This window comes from Nerophis lumbriciformis, linkage group LG03, assembly GCF_033978685.3.
Source record: "Nerophis lumbriciformis linkage group LG03, RoL_Nlum_v2.1, whole genome shotgun sequence".
Taxonomy (NCBI): Eukaryota; Metazoa; Chordata; class Actinopteri; order Syngnathiformes; family Syngnathidae; genus Nerophis; species Nerophis lumbriciformis.
The window spans coordinates 31,712,341-31,731,799 of NC_084550.2; the positions used below are offsets into that span (position 1 = coordinate 31,712,341).

General features: G+C 41.0%; 1 protein-coding gene across 2 annotated transcripts in view; it reads left to right on the plus strand.

Moving 5' to 3' along the window:
* The window catches only part of nav1b (neuron navigator 1b), a 98,648-nt gene that overhangs the window by 34,053 nt on the left and 45,136 nt on the right, over nt 1-19,459 (plus strand). For both annotated transcript variants that reach the window (XM_061937202.1, XM_061937211.1), the window contains exons 4-5: nt 14,815-14,953; nt 17,491-17,794. In XM_061937202.1, coding sequence (XP_061793186.1) covers nt 14,815-14,953; nt 17,491-17,794 — 443 coding nt within the window. The remainder of the gene's footprint in view (nt 1-14,814; nt 14,954-17,490; nt 17,795-19,459) is intronic.

Below are 19,459 nucleotides of genomic sequence, written 5' to 3' on the forward strand. Positions count from 1 at the left end.
ACAGTGGCGGAGAATAAACTATGAAACCAAAAGACTATAGCAAAAAAGTACAAACGAAAAACACGCACAATGGCGGAGAACAAACTATGAAACCAAAAAGACTATAAACATGGAACAAAAACTTACTTGGCTTGGACAAAAATAGTTGCATGGAGAATGGACATGGAAAGAAGTATCAGGCATGGACAGAGCATAAATGTGGTGAGGTCGTCAGGACGAACAACAGAAAATGAAAAGCTTAAATAACAGACATGATTAACGAAAACAGGTGCGTTACTCAAAACGTGAAACAGGTGCGTGACGTGACAGGTGAAAACTAATGGTTGCTATGGTGACAAACAAGAGTGCACAATGAGTCCAAAGTGGAACAGGTGAAACTAATGGGTAATCATGCAAACAAGACAAGGGAGTGAAAAGACAGAAACTAAACAAAATATGACTTAAAACAAAACATGATTACACAGACATGACAGTTCCTGTGGATGTGAACACATTACTGTAGTGACTAAATAACATAGTGACTGAAACAGACATAGTAATGTGTAAATAATGTCAATAACTACATGAACCATCTGTGGCTGTGAAGTGAACACTAGTAAGGTTGTAAATACTGTATAGAGTAGACTAACCCATGTGGTTCCTGTGGATGTGAACACATTACTGTAGTGACTAAATAACATAGTGACTGAAACAGACAAAGTAATGTGTAAATAATGTCAATAACTCGATGAACCATCTGTGGCTGTGAAGTGAACACTAGTAAGTTTGTAAATACTGTATAGAGTAGACTCACCCATGTGGTTCCTGTGGATGTGAACACATTTCTGTAGTGGCTAAATAACATAGTGACTGAAACAGACAAAGTAATGTGTAAATAATGTCAAAAAGTAGATGAAACATCTGTGGCTGTGAAGTGAACACTAGTAAGGTTGTAAATACTGTATAGAGTAGGCTAACCCATGTGGTTCCTGTGGATGTGAGCACAATTACTGTAGTGACTAAATAACATAGTGACTGAAACAGACATAGTAATATGTAAATAATGCCAATAAGTAGATGAATTATCTGTGGCTGTGAAGTGAATACTAGTAAGGTTGTAAATACTGTATAGAGTAGGCTAACCCATGTGGTTCCTGTGGATGTGAACACAATTACTGTACTGAATTAATAACATAGTGACTTAAACAGACAAAATAATGTGTAAATAATGTCAATAAGTAGAATAATTATATGTGGCTGTGAAGTGAACACTAGTAAGGTTGTAAATACTGTATAGAGTAGACTAACCCATGTGGTTCCTGTAGATGTGAACACATTACTGTAGTGACTAAATAACATAGTGACTGAAACAGACATAGTCATTCATTTGGATGAATGGGTTATCAGAATCAGAATCAGCTTTATTGTCATTACGCAAGGTAACGAGATTGAGGCCATTCCATACAGTGCGATGTGTGCATGCTAGAAAAACAATGTGCAAATATATAAAAATTTAAAAAATGTAGAAGTGCAATGAATATGGTGTGAAATGAATATATACATGAAAAAACAAAACAAAAACAGGGTGGTTGGTGGAATGGGTTATTGCACCGAAGAGAAGGCAGTTATGAGGGACAATGGGGCAGTCCGTTCAGGATGGTTATGGCCCTGGGGAAGAAGCTGTTCTTTAGCCTGTTTGTTTTGGTTTTAATGCACCTGTAGCGCTTCCCAGAGGGCAGCAGGTGGAACAGGTCAGAGCCAGGGTGGGTGCTGTCCTTGATGATGGCACTGGCTCTGTTGAGGCAGCGGGAGGTGTAGATGTCCGTCAGAGAGGGGAGAGGGCGGCCGATGATCTTCTGAGCCGTCTTGACCACTCTTTGCAGCCTCTCCCTGTCTGCTGCAGTGCAGCTGCCGTACCATACCGTAATACAGTAGGTCAGCAGGCTCTCGATGGACGAGCGGTAGAAGGTCAGCAGCAGGTCAGGCTTCAGGTTGTACTTCCCGAGGACTCTAAGGAAGTGTAGCCGCTGCTGAGCCTTCTTGATGATTGATGTGGTGTTGACTGTCCAGGAGAAGTCATTAGAGATGTGGACTCTAAGGTACCTGAAGGTGTGGACCCTCTCTACACGCTCGCCGTTGATGTAGAGGGGGGCAGGGTCGGTGCTGCTCCTCCTGAAGTCGACGATGATCTCTCTGGTCTTGCTGGTGTTGAGAGCGAGGTTGTTCTCCGAAGACCAGGCCGTCAGCTTCAGGACCTCCTCTCTGTAGGCAGCCTCGTCACCCCTGGAGATGAGCCCGACTGTGGTATCGTCGGCGAACTTGACGGTAAGGTTGTCACTGTGGGCCGGACTGCAGTCATGGGTGTAAAGGCAGTAGAGGAGGGGGCTCAGCACACAGCCCTGTGGGGAGCCGATGCTCAGCGTGCGGGAGGATGAGAGGTGCGGGCCAAGTCTCACATTCTGGGGTCGGTCTGTTAGGAAGTCCCTTATCCAGGCATTTGTGAGAGGGGGGAGGCCAAGAGTGTCCAGTTTATTGCAGAGTCTGTCCGGGATTATTGTATTGAAGGCAGAGCTATAGTCCACAGAGAGCATCCGGACGTAGCTCTGCTGCTGCTCCAGGTGGTTCAGAGCAGAGTGGAGAGCAACAGCGATGGCGTCCTCTGTGGACCTGTTCGCCCGGTATGCGAACTGGTGGGGGTCGAAGTCTGGAGGGATATGGTCCTTGATGTGCTGGAGAACAGGTCGCTCGAAGCACTTCATGATTACCGGAGTGAGGGCCACTGGTCGGTAATCATTCAGGCTGGTGATGGGAGACTTCTTCGGCACCGGGATTATTGTAGATGACTTCAGGCAGGATGGGATGACTGCCTGAGCCAGGGAGAGGTTGAAGATCCTGGTGAGGGGGGGAGCGAGCTGGTGGGCGCACGTCCTGAGCACCTTTCCAGGTACTCCGTCTGGTCCGGTAGCCTTCCTGGGGTTCACAGCCAGGAGCACTCGTCTGACACTGTGCTCCTGTACAGTGAGTGGAGTGGCGCCGGAGCCCGGTGGGGGCGGGGGCAGGGCTGGAGCAGATGAGTGTCGCTGGGGGGTTTTGAAACGGGCAAAGAAACAGTTAAGCTCCTCTGCCAGTGTCGCACTCTGATCCGCAGTTGCCATATTGCAGCCTCTGAAGTTTGTGATGTCATGAATGCCCCGCCACACCTCCCGTGAGTTTTTGCTGGACAGATGGGACTCTATGCACCTCCTGTGGTCCGCCTTTGCTTTTTTAATTCCTCTCTTCAGGTCGGCTCTAGCAACACTGTACAGTGCCCTGTCCCCTGACCTGAAGGCTGAGTCGCGGGCCCTGAGGAGTGTGCGGACCTGGCTGGTCATCCAGGGTTTCTTGTTGGGGTAAACCCGGATGGTTTTTTCCACAGTCACATTCCCGATGCAGAACTTTATGTAGTCCAGCACCGTTCCTGTGGCTGTCTCCAGCTCCTGTTGTTGGAAGAGGTCCCAGTCTGTGTGTTGGAAGCAGTCCTGAAGTTTGGGGAGTGCATCGTCAGGCCAGGTCATAACAGTCTTTGTGATAGGCCTGGCCTGGCGTCTGATGGGGGTGTAGGTAGGAGAGAGCAGGAGGGAAAGATGGTCTCACTGTCCAAGCTGGGGGAGGGGTGTAGCTCTGTACGCGTGCTTTATGTTGGTATACACGTGATCCAGGGTGTTCTTGCCCCTTGTAGAACACTTCACGTGCTGGTAGAACTTAGGGAGTACAGTCTTCAGATTGGCCTTATTAAAATCCCCTGCTATGATATTAACACCGTCGGGGTGGGCCCGCTGCTGTTCGTTGACGGTGTTCAGCAGAAGAGAGAGCGCTGTGTTTACTTTGGCGTCCGGTGGAATATACACAGCCGTGATGATAACAACAGACAGCTCTCTCGGGAGAAAAAAAGGCCGACATCTAACAGACATGTACTCCACGTCCGGGCAACAGTGCTGTTCAGTGATTGTCCCGTTGTTGCACCAGTTCTCATGCACGTAGATACAGAGCCCCCCTCCTCTGCTCTTACCGGAGTCCTTAGTTCTGTCCCGGCGGAGCAGAGTGCGTCTGGCTAGCTGCATGCTAGCATCGGGTATTTCCGGGTGAAGCCAGGTTTCGGTGATAATCATAGCACAACAGTCCCGAACATAGCGGTTTCCAGCAAGTTGTAACTCCAGGTCGTCCATCTTCTGTACAAGGGATCTGGCATTAGAGAGGAACAGGCTCGGTAGAGGTGGCTTGTGGGGTTGTTTCCTAAGCCTGAGCAAGACGCCGGACCTGCGGCCACGCTTCTGCTTCCTCTCCCTCCTCTGTCTGCGCCGTCTCCCAGACCCGACAACAAACCACGGAGAGCCCTGTGCTCTCGCTATGTCATCTGGGATGTTGTGCTCGTGGTGAAAGTCGCTCGAAACAGATATCTGGTGCGAGTTACCGATATCCAAGAGTGACTGGCGGGTGTACCGGGTGTTTGCAGTACAGGTGGTGCACAAAAGGAAAAAAAACATGAAGAAAAGAAGGAAGAAAGAGCACTGAAATGGAGAGCCGTAAGCCGCTGTGTCTGTGCGCGCCGCCATCTTGAAAGAAAAAAATAAAATAAATAAATAAATAAATTGTATTTATTTATTTATTTATTTATGTCAACTCTGTTGATAGTTTTTCAATTATTTAAACAATAAAACATCTTTAAATGGTGCCTTTTTGTTGTTGCTAATTTTTGCATGTTTAATTGCTGAAAAACCAAGAACTTTGGCTTAATTTCAGTCTTTTTCATGAAGTTCCAATCACATGCCTGTCTGTCAGGTCTATTTTTGATGCAAACAGAGGTCACAACACAGGAAGTGTAGAGGTTGTATTCGGTCACGTGACTTTTCAATGGAAGTGAACAAAGTGGTGTTCAACCAAGCCAAGATGGCTTGATTGTGAACTATCTGAGTACAAAAGAGGCTTAAATCTTCCTGCAAAAATCAGATAGGAGCAAAAAAATCCAACTATGCAATGGAAAAGATCCTGAGATAGATTTTTGGAGTGATATGGAGGATTATCTGTTGGTTGGGTTCCCAGACAAATGGAAGTATTGGGCTCCAGACATCATTGTACAGGACACAACAGATACAACTTGTAAAAGCATGGAAGTCTACAACTTCTTAGTGTGTGTTTGGATCAAAGACATTGGTATCAACACTCTCCTGGATAAATATGTATCGTTTTTGCTCGGGTAATGTTGCATTTCATGATTTAACTTTGTGTCTACTGCCATGTTTGTTGTTGTTAGGCGTGTCAAGGGTTAATAATATTTCATGTCAAGGGTTAATAATATTTTCATGTCAAGGGTTAATAATATTTTCATGTCAAGAGTTAATAATATTTTCATGTCAAGGGTTAATAATATATTCATGTCAAGGGTTAATAATATTTCATGTCAAGGGTTAATAATATTTTCATGTCAAGGGTTAATAATATTTTCATGTCAAGGGTTAATAATATTTTCATGTCAAGGGTTAATAATATTTTCATGTCAAGGGTTAATAATATATTCATGTCAAGGGTTAATAATATTTCATGTCAAGGGTTAATAATATTTTAATGTCAAGAGTTAATAATATATTCATGTCAAGGGTTAATAATATATTCATGTCAAGGGTTAATAATATTTTAATGTCAAGAGTTAATAATATATTCATGTCAAGGGTTAATAATATTTCATGTCAAGGGTTAATAATATTTTCATGTCAAGGGTTACTAATATCGCCTCGTGAATACATTTTGTCAAGCATCTTATCAGCTTTGTGCCTTTGGAGAAAAGCTTTTTTGGAAACTGAGCGAGGTTGACGTTCTTACTGTACGTGCACACTCTCACTCTCATTACTTACTGTACGTGCACACTCTCACTCTCATTACTTACTGTACGTGTACACTCTCATTACTTACTGTATGTGCACACTCTCATTACTTACTGTACGTGCACACTCTCACTCTCATTACTTACTGTACATGCACACTCTCACTCTCATTACTTACTGTACGTGCACTCTCGCACTCTCATTACTTACTGTACGTGCACTCTCACTCTCATTACTTACTGTACGTGCACACTCTCACTCTCATTACTTACTGTACGTGCACTCTCTCACTCTCATTACTTACTGTACGTGCACACTCTCACTCTCATTACTCACTGTACGTGCACACTCTCATTACTTACTGTACGTGCACACTCTCACTCTCATTACTTACTGTACGTGCACACTCTCATTACTTACTGTACGTGCACACTCTCACTCTCATTACTTACTGTACGTGCACACTCTCACTCTCATTACTTACTGTACATGCACACTCTCACTCTCATTACTTACTGTACATGCACACCCTCATTACTTACTGTACGTGCACACTCTCACTCTCATTACTTACTGTACATGCACACCCTCATTACTTACTGTACGTGCACACTCTCACTCTCATTACTTACTGTACATGCACGCTCACTCTCATTACTTACTGTACGTGCACTCTCTCACTCTCATTACTTACTGTACGTACACTCTCTCACTCTCATTACTTACTGTACGTGCACTCTCACTTTCATTACTTACTGTACGTGCACACTCTCACTCTCATTACTTACTGTACGTGCACACTCTCACTCTCATTACTTACTGTACGTGCACTCTCTCACTCTCATTACTTACTGTACGGGCACACTCTCACTCTCATTACTTACTGTACGTGCACACTCTCACTCTCATTACTTACTGTACGTGCACACTCTCACTCTCATTACTTACTGTACATGCACACTCTCTCACTCTCATTGAGAGCAAGCTGCTCTTGAAAATAGATCAGGCTGCTCCTGTGTAACCATGGCAACAAGCTACAAAATCATCAGAAGCCCTGCTCTCACACGTTCCAACGTGATGAGCTTGTACTTGTATTCATATCTGTGTACTTGTACTCATATATGTGTACGTGTACTCATATCTGTGTACTTGTACTCATATCTGAAGTACCTTCGGTGTCAGCTCGTTGTCCAGTGGAGTCATGTACAACAATGACACATGTTGTACAGAAATAGAAGGAGCGAGATGTGTAAATATATATTAGCTATTTACATCATGTATATATTACATGTTATTATGAATGTTACTAGATACTACACATATACTTACATCATGTATATATGACATGTTATTATGAATGTTACTAGATACTACATATATACTTACATCATGTATATATGACATGTTATTATGAATTTTACTAGATACTACATATATACTTACATCATGTATATATTACATGTTATTATGAATGTTACTAGATACTACATATATACTTACATCATGTATATTTTACATGTTATTATGAATGTTACTAGATACTACATATATACTAACATCATGTATATATTACATGTTATTATGAATGTTACTACATGACATATATACTTACACCATGTATATATTACATGTTATTATGAATGTTACTGACAATATACTGACATCACATGACATGCTGGTCTAGTGTACAAGTGTGGTGACATCATGGCAGCATGAAGCACACATCAAGCAGACTGCAGCAGCACACATCTTTCTTCATGCAGCATGGCTCTGGATGTGTTGCCATGGCAACCACGGCCCCACTGATGGGCTGCCGTGTGTTACTGTGACAAGTGTGTGTTACTGTGGCGAGTGTGTGTTACTGTGACAAGTGTGTGTTACTGTGACGGGTGTGTGTTACTGTGACGAGTGTGTGTTACTGTGGCAAGTGTGTGTTACTGTGGGTGTGGATCAGGGTAAAAGGAGAGGGAAGGAAGGTGAGAAAAGGAGTGAGGTAAAGAATATTCCGGCAACTATTTGAACGTTTTGTCAGTGAGGACCAAGTCATGTGACTTCTCTGACATCATCACTCAGCAGCCAATCACAGAGCAGCATGTCTTCATGGGGGGGGGGGCACATGAATGATGTCATCACTTGTGCAGGTGGTTCATAGATGGTTTCACTTACAATGTAAAAAGAACAACTTTTTAAAAAATCATCATTTTACCGTAAAATGTTGGGTGATTATTACAGCATATTACTGTACAAAACTTGTCTTGTTCACTTGCCCAAATTTTACTGTCAAAACTGCTTTTTTTTTTACAGTAACATTTTTACAGTAACATTCTTTCAGCTGAGATCCACAGTGTTTGACAGTAAAAGCAACAACTGTACATGTTACAGTTCATTACTGTAAATGACGTCACAGAGCCATGTTGGCAACTCAGTCGAGGGAATTTGACCGTAAAACCCACTGTGGATTTTACTGTTTGTCTGTTTTTACAGTAAAAAAAAAAAAGTCAGCTCATTTGCCAGATTTTTACTGTAAAAAAAACTGTAGATGTTAGTGGCAAAAGTTATACCAAAGACTATAAAAATGGGAGCTATTACCTCCCTGCTTGGCACTCAGCATCAAGGCTTGGAATTGGGGGTTAAATCACCAAAAATGATTCCCGGGTTCGGCCACCGCTGCTGCTCACTGCTCCCCTCGTCTCCCAGGGGGTGAACAAGGGGATGGGTCAAATGCAGAGAATAATTTCATCACACCTAGTGTGTGTGTGTGTGACAATCATTGCTACTTTAACTTTAACTTTAACTTTTTTACAGTAAAAATCTGGTAAATGATCCTGTTCAGTAATCGTGTGTTCTACTTCAACAATTATAGAAACATTCCCGGATTTCATTTTTCAACCTATTCAAACTATTCCAACATTCAAACTATTCCAACATTCAAACTATTCCAACATTCAAACTATTCTTACATTCGAACTATTCCAACATTCAAACTATTCCAACATTCAAACTGTTCCAACATTCAAACTATTCCAACATTCAAACTATTCCAACATTCAAACTATTCTTACATTAAAACTATTCCAACATTCAAACTATTCCTACATTCAAACTATTCCAACATTCAAACTATTCCAACATTCAAACTATTCTTACATTCAAACTATTCCAACATTCAAACTATTCCAACATTCAAACTATTCCAACATTCAAACTGTTCTTACATTCAAACTATTCCAACATTCAAACTATTCCAAAATTCAAACTATTCTTACATTCAAACTATTCCTACATTCAAACTATTCTTACATTCAAACTATTCCAACATTCAAACTATTCCAACATTCAAGCTATTCTTACATTCAAACTATTCCAACATTCAAACTATTCCAACATTCAAACTATTCCTACATTCAAACTATTCTTACATTCAAACTATTCCAACATTCAAACTATTCCAACATTCAAACTATTCTTACATTCAAACTATTCCTACATTCAAACTATTCCAACATTCAAACTATTCCAACATTCAAACTATTCTTACATTCAAACTATTCTTACATTCAAACTATTCCAACATTCAAACTATTCTTACATTCAAACTATTCCAACATTCAAACTGTTCCTACATTCAAACTATTCCAACATTCAAGCTATTCTTACATTCAAACTATTCCAACATTCAAACTATTCCAACATTCAAACTATTCCAACATTCAAACTATTCCTACATTCAAACTATTCCTACATTCAAACTATTCCAACATTCAAACTATTCCAACATTCAAACTATTCTTACATTCAAACTATTCCAACATTCAAACTGTTCCAACATTCAAACTATTCCAACATTCAAACTATTCCAACATTCAAACTATTCTTACATTCAAACTATTCCAACATTCAAACTATTCCTACATTCAAACTATTCCAACATTCAAACTATTCCAACATTCAAACTATTCTTACATTCAAACTATTCCAACATTCAAACTATTCCAACATTCAAACTGTTCTTACATTCAAACTATTCCAACATTCAAACTATTCCAAAATTCAAACTATTCTTACATTCAAACTATTCCTACATTCAAACTATTCTTACATTCAAACTATTCCAACATTCAAACTATTCCAACATTCAAACTATTCCAACATTCAAACTGTTCTTACATTCAAACTATTCCAACATTCAAACTATTCCAAAATTCAAACTATTCTTACATTCAAACTATTCCTACATTCAAACTATTCTTACATTCAAACTATTCCAACATTCAAACTATTCCAACATTCAAGCTATTCTTACATTCAAACTATTCTTACATTCAAACTATTCCTACATTCAAACTATTCTTACATTCAAACTATTCCAACATTCAAACTATTCCAACATTCAAACTATTCTTACATTCAAACTATTCCTACATTCAAACTATTCCAACATTCAAACTATTCCAACATTCAAACTATTCTTACATTCAAACTATTCCAACATTCAAACTATTCTTACATTCAAACTATTCCAACATTCAAACTGTTCCTACATTCAAACTATTCCAACATTCAAACTATTCTTACATTCAAACTATTCCAACATTCAAACTATTCCAACATTCAAACTATTCCTACATTCAAACTATTCCTACATTCAAACTATTCCAACATTCAAACTATTCCAGAGCCATCTGTCCCATGAAAGCAGACCAAATGATTGGTCAGCAAGAAGAACTCTTGCCTGTTTACTTTTGTCTTAGTTGTCTGTTACCTTCTGTTACATGTTGAACCCCACAAAGTGTGAGTCCAACACACCTTGGGGGGGGGGGGGGGGCGACGTGGTGCCTAACATTTGTGACATTAGAATAATGAAGCAACACAGCAGCGCCTCGTGGAAAACACATAAATATTATTACTCGTTCACTTCTTTAATATCTGATGTCGTAAGTTTCCTTAATGCTGACTAAGCACGAGTTCCAGCGACGGGTTTCAAATGTACTCAAAACGCCACATCCATCAGCATGACTCGTCTTCCTGGAGCCGACATAAAAACTGTACAAACAATCCAGCATCGTAACTCATTAGCCGTCTTGTGGGTAAAAAGTGTCAGGGGGTTGGACTTCTCCGTCTGAAGCTGCAAGAGAAGCTCCGTTTATTTTCCAGTCCAGTAACCAGAGAAGTGTGGCGAGGTCAGTGTGTCGCCTTCTTGGAGTTCTAGTAATCCGGTTAGACGTTGACTTACTGGGGAGACGACATGTTCACAGTCACTGAAGCGTCTAAGGAGCTCTGCAGACCGTGGTCATGATGGACTAGATCTGCATGCAGATAAGAGCAGGGTACACATATTTGGACTAAGGTCAGTCCCAGATTTGAACATCAATGAAAACCATGTTTGTTCCCACCAAGTCCTTGCTTGTTCAATCCAGAGAGTACCGAGTGCCTTTCTATTCTTTCACTGTGAAGTGCGGCCAGCTCTATAACTCATCGAGCCTTCTACTAGAACGGTCTCATCCTAGGCCAAGATTCTCTAACTGCTCATTCAATCCTCCAAGTTTGATGTTTGGCCATGAAAACAAACAGAGAAAGGCGGATAAAGTTCAAAACATGAACATGTGTTGTCCTTTGAAAGTAACAGAAACTGGGTCGGCCCCGTGGTTAGCGGGGTGGGATCCATGCGTGCATTTTCTCCGGATTCTAAAAACCAGCATTTAGGTTGAATCCGTGGTTCTGACAAGCTAGTTGTTGACGAGCACTTGCTCCAAATAGAGAGCTCGTTTTACTTCAGAATATTATGTTGCCTCCAGTCAACCCAAGGGCGACTGAAGGTGTCATAAAACCTGGTCAGCCTGTTCACCAATTACAGAACTGTACCTGCCAGCTAGCAGGCGTGTGTATCGTTCAGACATGATTGAAGATGCTAATGCCGCCCCCCCAACACCTGACTGCGACCCCACAACTTGAAGAAGAACAAGCTCCTTATTGTCATAAAATGTCATTTCTAGCACAAACCCGTTCAAGATTAGACAAACATTGAACAGGGAGACAGAACAGGAACACTGACGGGTCGCCACTTACGGCGGCCCGTAGAAGGTGGGCGGGGGGATGAGTAGAAAAAAAAAGTTAATCTCAGACCAGGCGGGCCGCACTCAGACTGGGGTTGAGAAAAAACTTGATAGCTTATAAGCACATATACACATACTGACAAAGAACCCACAAGACTTGCAACAGGAAGGACGGGCCTGAAACTGCCAGCCATTAGGGGCGCTGCTTTGTTTTTCGTCATACCAAGTGGAGTGGCAGGCGTGGAATAGGGCGTGGGGTATGTGTGGGTGTGGTGTGTATTTTTTGTAGATGCATATATGTGTGTGTCAGCCTGCAGTGTAGCTCTGTCTGCTAATGTGATAGCACAGCTAGTCAGTCCAAACACAACAAACCATTTACCAATGACCACATTGGTCATTAACTAGTGATGTTTGATAACTACATTGGTCATTAACTAGTGATGTTTGATCACCACATTGGTCATTAACTAATGATGTTTGATCACCACATTGGTCATTAACTATTGATGTTTGATCACCACATTGGTCATTAACTAGTGATGTTTGATCACCACATCGGTCATTAACTAGTGATGTTTGATCACCACATTGGTCATTAACTAATGATGTTTGATCACCACATTGGTCATTAACTATTGATGTTTGATCACCACATTGGTCATTAACTAGTGATGTTTGATCACCACATTGGTCTTTAACTAGTGATGTTTGATCACCACATTGGTCATTAACTAGTGATGTTTGATCACCACATTGGCCATTAACTAGTGATGTTTGATCACCACATTGGCCATTAACTAATGATGTTTGATCACCACATTGGTCATTAACTAATGATGTTTGATCACCACATTGGTCATTAACTATTGATGTTTGATCACCACATTGGTCATTAACTAGTGATGTTTGATCACCACATTGGTCATTAACTAATGATGTTTGATCACCACATTGGTCATTAACTAATGATGTTTGATCACCACATTGGTCATTAACTATTGATGTTTGATCACCACATTGGTCATTAACTAGTGATGTTTGATCACCACATTGGTCTTTAACTAGTGATGTTTGATCACCACATTGGTCACTAACTAGTGATGTTTGATCACCACATTGGTCATTAACTAATGATGTTTGATCACCATATTGGTCATTAAATAATGATGTTTGATCACCACATTGGTCATTAACTAGTGATGTTTGATCACCACATTGGTCATTGACTAATGATGTTTGATCACCACATTGGTCATTAACTAGTGATGTTTGATCACCACATTGGTCATTAACTAGTGATGTTTGATCACCACATTGGTCATTAACTAATGATGTTTGATCACCATATTAGTCATTAACTAGTGATGTTTGATCACCACATTGGTCATTAACTAGTGATGTTTGATCACCATATTGGTCATTAACTAATGATGTTTGATCACCACATTGGTCATTAACTAATGATGTTTGATCACCACATTGGTCGTTACCTAATGATGTCCTTCTGTCTTGTCTCTGGTGAGGGTGGTCACATTTTTCTCCGCTCCCTCCTTCCCTGCTTGCTCTTCGTTTTGTCTTGTCTGAACTTTTTTGAAGCCTCTTTCTTTGCGCTGTCCTCCAAATCTAAACATCAGACATGGATATGATCAGCTGGACTCTCGACGCAATTGACAAAGTCTTTTCGACAAGGAAAAGAGGTTCGGGGGAGCCTAGCTGTTTTGATGGAACCATTGCTGCGGGGTACATGAGAGACTCCTGGGATAAATGGAGAATCATGTGCCTCTCAGTCCTTTCCATCGAGGACGTGGAAGACATCTGGAACCGTGATCGCGGGGCACCTGCTGATTGGGCTGGGCATTGCTCTGGTGTATCGTCAAATTCGAGAGACGATGGCAGCCACTCAAGGAGCCCAACGGCTGTTCGTCGCAATGGAAGGATTGGGTCGGGCTGTGGGAACACAGACTGTGGCGATTTCTGATCTGAATCGCAAGATGGATCACATCTTGGAGAAGTTTGCTGAGAAGGAGAATTTAATTGAATTTGAGAGAAACCAGCATGGACAAATAGGGCAGGCAAGTCATTGTTTTTTGACTGCTCGAAGCAAACAACATCCTCATCTACGATTTGACTCCCTCGAATGGCCTTGACGCTATCAGGAACAGGCTGTTCTGAAAAACACCCCCAAGGACACCTCAACGATGGACTCTTTTGACCTCCCTTTTTCTCAACAAACACCTGGTTTCGAACTCTGAGATCGGCCCCAGTCCACAAAAACATTTCAACATCACACCCAAGTTAATTGGGCATACATGCACGCACCCGCCCCTTCCTCAACCAACGCCTTCACCACCGATTGTTTGCTCCAATTCCCCCTCCCTCTGTTGCGAGATTGTTGTGACTAATGTAACGTGTTTATGTTTGCATTGCAAATGAGTTTTTTTCTCTTGGACTCAGTCTGGACCCCCTCTTGTGGATCCAGCCTTTGACTGATAATTTTTACTCTTCCCCCCTTTCCCAATATCACCTTTTTCTCTCCTTTTTTTTAAAGAGCGCCGTAAAAATGGCTGCTCCGTCGGCGGTCTTGTCTTGTCTCCCTGTAACGTATGTCTGCTCTTAATGGGACTGTGCCGAAAATATACTTTTCAGTTCTTATGTGTCTTGTGCATGTTAAGAATTGACAATAAATCATCTTGAATCTTGAATCTTGAATGTTTGATCACCACATTGGTCTTTAACTAATGATGTTTGATCACCACATTGGTCATTAACTAATGATGTTTGATCACCACATTGGTCTTTAACTAATGATGTTTGATCACCACATTGGTCGTTAACTAATGATATTTGATCACCACATTGGTCGTTAACTAATATTATTAACTAATCAACCTAATTAATCCGATGACTTGGTATGTCTCCTCCAGCTGGGATGAAAGCAGCTCCATCAGCAGTGGTCTCAGTGACGGTTCAGACAATCTCAGCTCGGAGGAATTCAACGCCAGCTCGTCCCTGGGCTCCCTTCCCAACACGCCCCTAGGGTCCAGACGCAACTCCTCAGTGATGGTGAGTCCACAAAGTCCTCTTTTCAGTTTGGTCTCCATCCGGTCCCACTATTTCTTCACTTGTGTTGTCTTTTTGCCAAAGAACCCACAAGACTTGCAACTAGAGGGGGCGGGCCTTTATTATTACTATTATGGGAACAATCACTGGTGGCACTAACGAGCTAAAAGTCTGGTCAAAAAATTTAAATATATAAATTACACCAATATTGACAACATTGGTGAGAATTATTTTGAAATATTGCTCATCATATTTGGAGTTTGTTTTCATGAACATTCCACAAGATGGCGCCATGGCCCCGTTCTTGATCTTCAGTATATTCGGGTCTTTAACTCCTGCCCTGAGTTAACTCTTTACGGTGATGTCATTACTGCTTCAACAAATAAAACCAATCAAGCTGCTTTTGATTCAAATTATGCATAAAAGAACGTCTCTCAAACGAATAAATCACCGCTGCCAATCAAATCTCATCATTCAATTCAAAGAGCCATTCAAAAAGGCTCGACTTGTTCGCAAAAGTCCCATCTCTGCCACGCAGTAGTACCTCGACTTACGAACTTAAATGGTTCTGTGGCGGAGCTTTTACGTCAACGTCAGCCCTTGAAATGAATTAAAATCAATTTAATCAGTGATTGGCCGCCTAAAACATCAGAAAAAGAAAGAAAAACAAACTTTTAGATAATAAATATTGCATATAAACAATTCAATAAGATGTAATACAAACAATACAGTAGTTTTATGAAGTAGTGTTAATTATAATATACAGCATTCCTTTCAGAAAGTGGACTTTTACGGTATCTCCTAGGCAGCTTCGCCGTCAAACACACCATCAGCAGTTTCTTTATATTTTCATGGATAAATGTACACCATTTAGATCTTATTCAAACATTCTTGGCTGGCGTTTGACTCATTCTGCTTCAGCAGTGATTGGCTCGTTAACCATAGGGCCCATTGTCGGGGCCCCAAGCGCTCCCTAGAGGGCCGTCTAAAGATATGTGTTTCTTAGCTGTGGTCCAGATGGTACTCAGCTGTAATACACTTTTCCACCACTTGTGGTAGTAATGATAACATCAAACAATCAGAAGAAGTCCGGAGCTAAAGTCATAGAGAATGTTCCTAAGTGCAAAAATTATGACTAAAGTTTTAATTAAATTGAGTTCATTTAGGAAACATTTAATTTATTTTAGCACTGCATAAGTTTTTATTAAGTCCTTCTTTTGCAGTGTAATTGATGAGTATTATTTTTGTAATCAGCCTGACCTAAGCCTTGGTAATAATCTTTGACGAACTGTGAGTAGGTTAATTATTGATTATGATTCAAAATTATTAAAAACAAGAATACTAATTTATTGTTCATATGTGAGCGGGTCCCGGGCCCCTCTGTATTGGACAAGTAGGGCCTCAAGGTCAAAAAGTGAAGATATCCTGAAGTACTCACTCACTTTCTTTGTTCCCAAGGTTGAAAAATGGAGTTATGTCGATCTCTAGCTGTAAGGTACACTGTAAATAAAAACCTATTTTATGGTTAATTTACTCTAAATTTCTACTGTATTTTTTTAAAATAGTTTATAAAACTGTAGAATTTAAGACATTTTCTGTAAATAAACAATCCGCCTGTTATTTTAAGTAATATGCCAGTAATGACAAACTATATATATTTCTATTTTTTTTACAGAAAAATACCAAATTAATTATACATATCATTTTCTGTTTTCTTAAATTACTTTCAAATTCATGTAAAATTACGATATTTTTCCGCAAAACGTTTCATGAAAATTTCTGTAAATATAATGTTTTTGATCATTATTTGGTTGACAATGTTTTACTTTAATTTTATGGTTTTTGTTTGGCAGCCATAGCTGCCAGTAGATTACCGTTTTTTTACAGTGTAATGCTAGCCAGTTTTGGTGGGATCCTACGGGGTTCCACCAGTAATGACAATATCAAACAATCAGAAGAAGTCTGGAGGTAAGGTCATGGCAGAAGTTTCTTAAGCGCAAAAAAATATGACTAACGTGGTGAATCTGCATTTTTGTATTAAGTTTATTTAAGAAACATTTAATTTATTTTAGCCCTGCATAATTGTATGCAATTTTTTTCCATCAGTTTTTACGAGTCCTTATTTTGCAGTACATTTGATTAGTATTTATTTTGTAATCAGCCTGACCTAAGCCTTGGTAATATTTTTTTTTGTGATGAACACATGTTTTCATGTCATTTGACAAGGTTGTAAACTGCAAGTGGGTTAGATAAAAATATGGAAAATGATAAAAACAAGAATACTAATTTATTGTTAATATTTGAGCTGGCCCCGGGCCCCTCTGTAGTGGAAAAGCAGGGCATCAAGGTCAGAAAAGTGAAGATATCCTGAAGTACTCACTCACTTTCTTCGTTCCTAAGGGTGAAAAATGGAGTTCTGTCGATCTCTAGCTGTGAGCTAATGCTAGCCAGCTTTGGTGGGATCTTACGGTCTTATCTCCACGGTTCCGGAATGCAGCTGAGATGACAGAAACTTGTCCTGGTTCTTCCCCTCCTTGCAGCTCCGCACCGACGCCGAGAAGCGCTCCCTGGTGGAGAGCGGACTCTCCTGGTACAGCGAGGACGGCAAAACGGGCCACAAGCCGGACGCCTGCGGGCCCTCGGACGCGGGCGGTCTCAAGACGGAAGCGGCCAGCAAGTGGAGGAAGAAGCCTCCCAGCCTGAGTGAGGACCTGGGGGCCAGAGGGGACCTGAGGAAGCCCCAGAGTTTGGGCGCACCGGGGAGCTTCAAGAAGAGCCGGAACCCTCCGGTGGGAGTGACCTCGCCCATCACGCACACGTCTCAGAGCGTGCTGAGAGTAGCAGGTAGGACCCCTGGTCAGATCATCATGGACCAGTGGATCTAACATAATAGTGTGAAAGTCCAGTCCATAGTGGATCTAACATAATAGTGTGAGAGTCCAGTCCATAGTGGATCTAACATAATAGTGAGAGTCCAGTCCATAGTGGATCTAACATAATAGTGTGAGAGTCCAGTCCATAGTGGATCTAACATAATAGTGTGAGAGTCCAGTCCATAGTGGATCTAACATAATAGTGTGAGAGTCCAGTCCATAGTGGATCTAACATAATAGTGTGAGAGTCCAGTCCATAGTGGATCTAGCATAATAGTGAGAGTCCAGTCCATAGTGGATTTAACATAATAGTGTGAGAGTCCAGTCCATAGTGGATCTAACATAATAGTGTGAGAGTCCAGTCCATAGTGGATCTAACATAATAGTGTGAGAGTCCAGTCCATAGTGGATCTAACATAATAGTGAGAGTCCAGTCCATAGTGGATCTAACATAATAGTGTGAGAGTCCAGTCCATAGTGGATCTAACAAAATAGTGTGAGAGTCCAGTCCATAGTGGATCTAACATAATAGTGTGAGAGTCCAGTCCATAGTGGATCTAACATAATAGTGAGAGAGTCCAGTCCATAGTGGATCTAACATAATAGTGAGAGAGTCCAGTCCATAGTGGATCTAACATAATAGTGTGAGAGTCCCGTCCATAGTGGATCTAACATAATAGTGTGAGAGTCCAGTCCATAGTGGATCTAACATAATAGTGAGAGAGTCCAGTCCATAGTGGATCTAACATAATAGTGAGAGAGTCCAGTCCATAGTGGATCTAACATAATAGTGTGAGAGTCCAGTCCATAGTGGATCTAACATAATAGTGTGAGAGTCCAGTCCATAGTGGATCTAACATAATAGTGTGAGAGTCCAGTCCATAGTGGATCTAACATAATAGTGTGAGAGTCCAGTCCATAGTGGATCTAACATAATAGTGAGAGAGTCCAGTCCATAGTGGATCTAACATAATAGTGTCAGAGTCCAGTCCATAGTGGATCTAACATAATAGTGAGAGTCCAGTCCATAGTGGATCTAACATAATAGTGTGAGAGTCCAGTCCATAGTGGATCTAGCATAATAGTGAGAGTCCAGTCCATAGTGGATCTAACATAATAGTGTGAGAGTCCAGTCCATAGTGGATCTAACATAATAGTGTGAGAGTCCAGTCCATAGTGGATCTAACATAATAGTGAGAGACCAGTCCATAGTGGATCTAACATAATAGTGTGAGAGTCCAGTCCATAGTGGATCTAACATAATAGTGTGAGAGTCCAGTCCATAGTGGATCTAACATAATAGTGTGAGAGTCCAGTCCATAGTGGATCTAACATAATAGTGAGAGTCCAGTCCATAGTGGATCTAACATAATAGTGTGAGAGTCCAGTCCATAGTGGATCTAACAAAATAGTGTGAGAGTCCAGTCCATAGTGGATCTAACATAATAGTGTGAGAGTCCAGTCCATAGTGGATCTAACATAATAGTGAGAAAGTCCAGTCCATAGTGGATCTAACATAATAGTGAGAGTCCAGTCCATAGTGGATCTAACATAATAGTGTGAGAGTCCAGTCCATAGTGGATCTAACATAATCGTGAGAGTCCAGTCCATAGTGGATCTAACATAATAGTGAGAG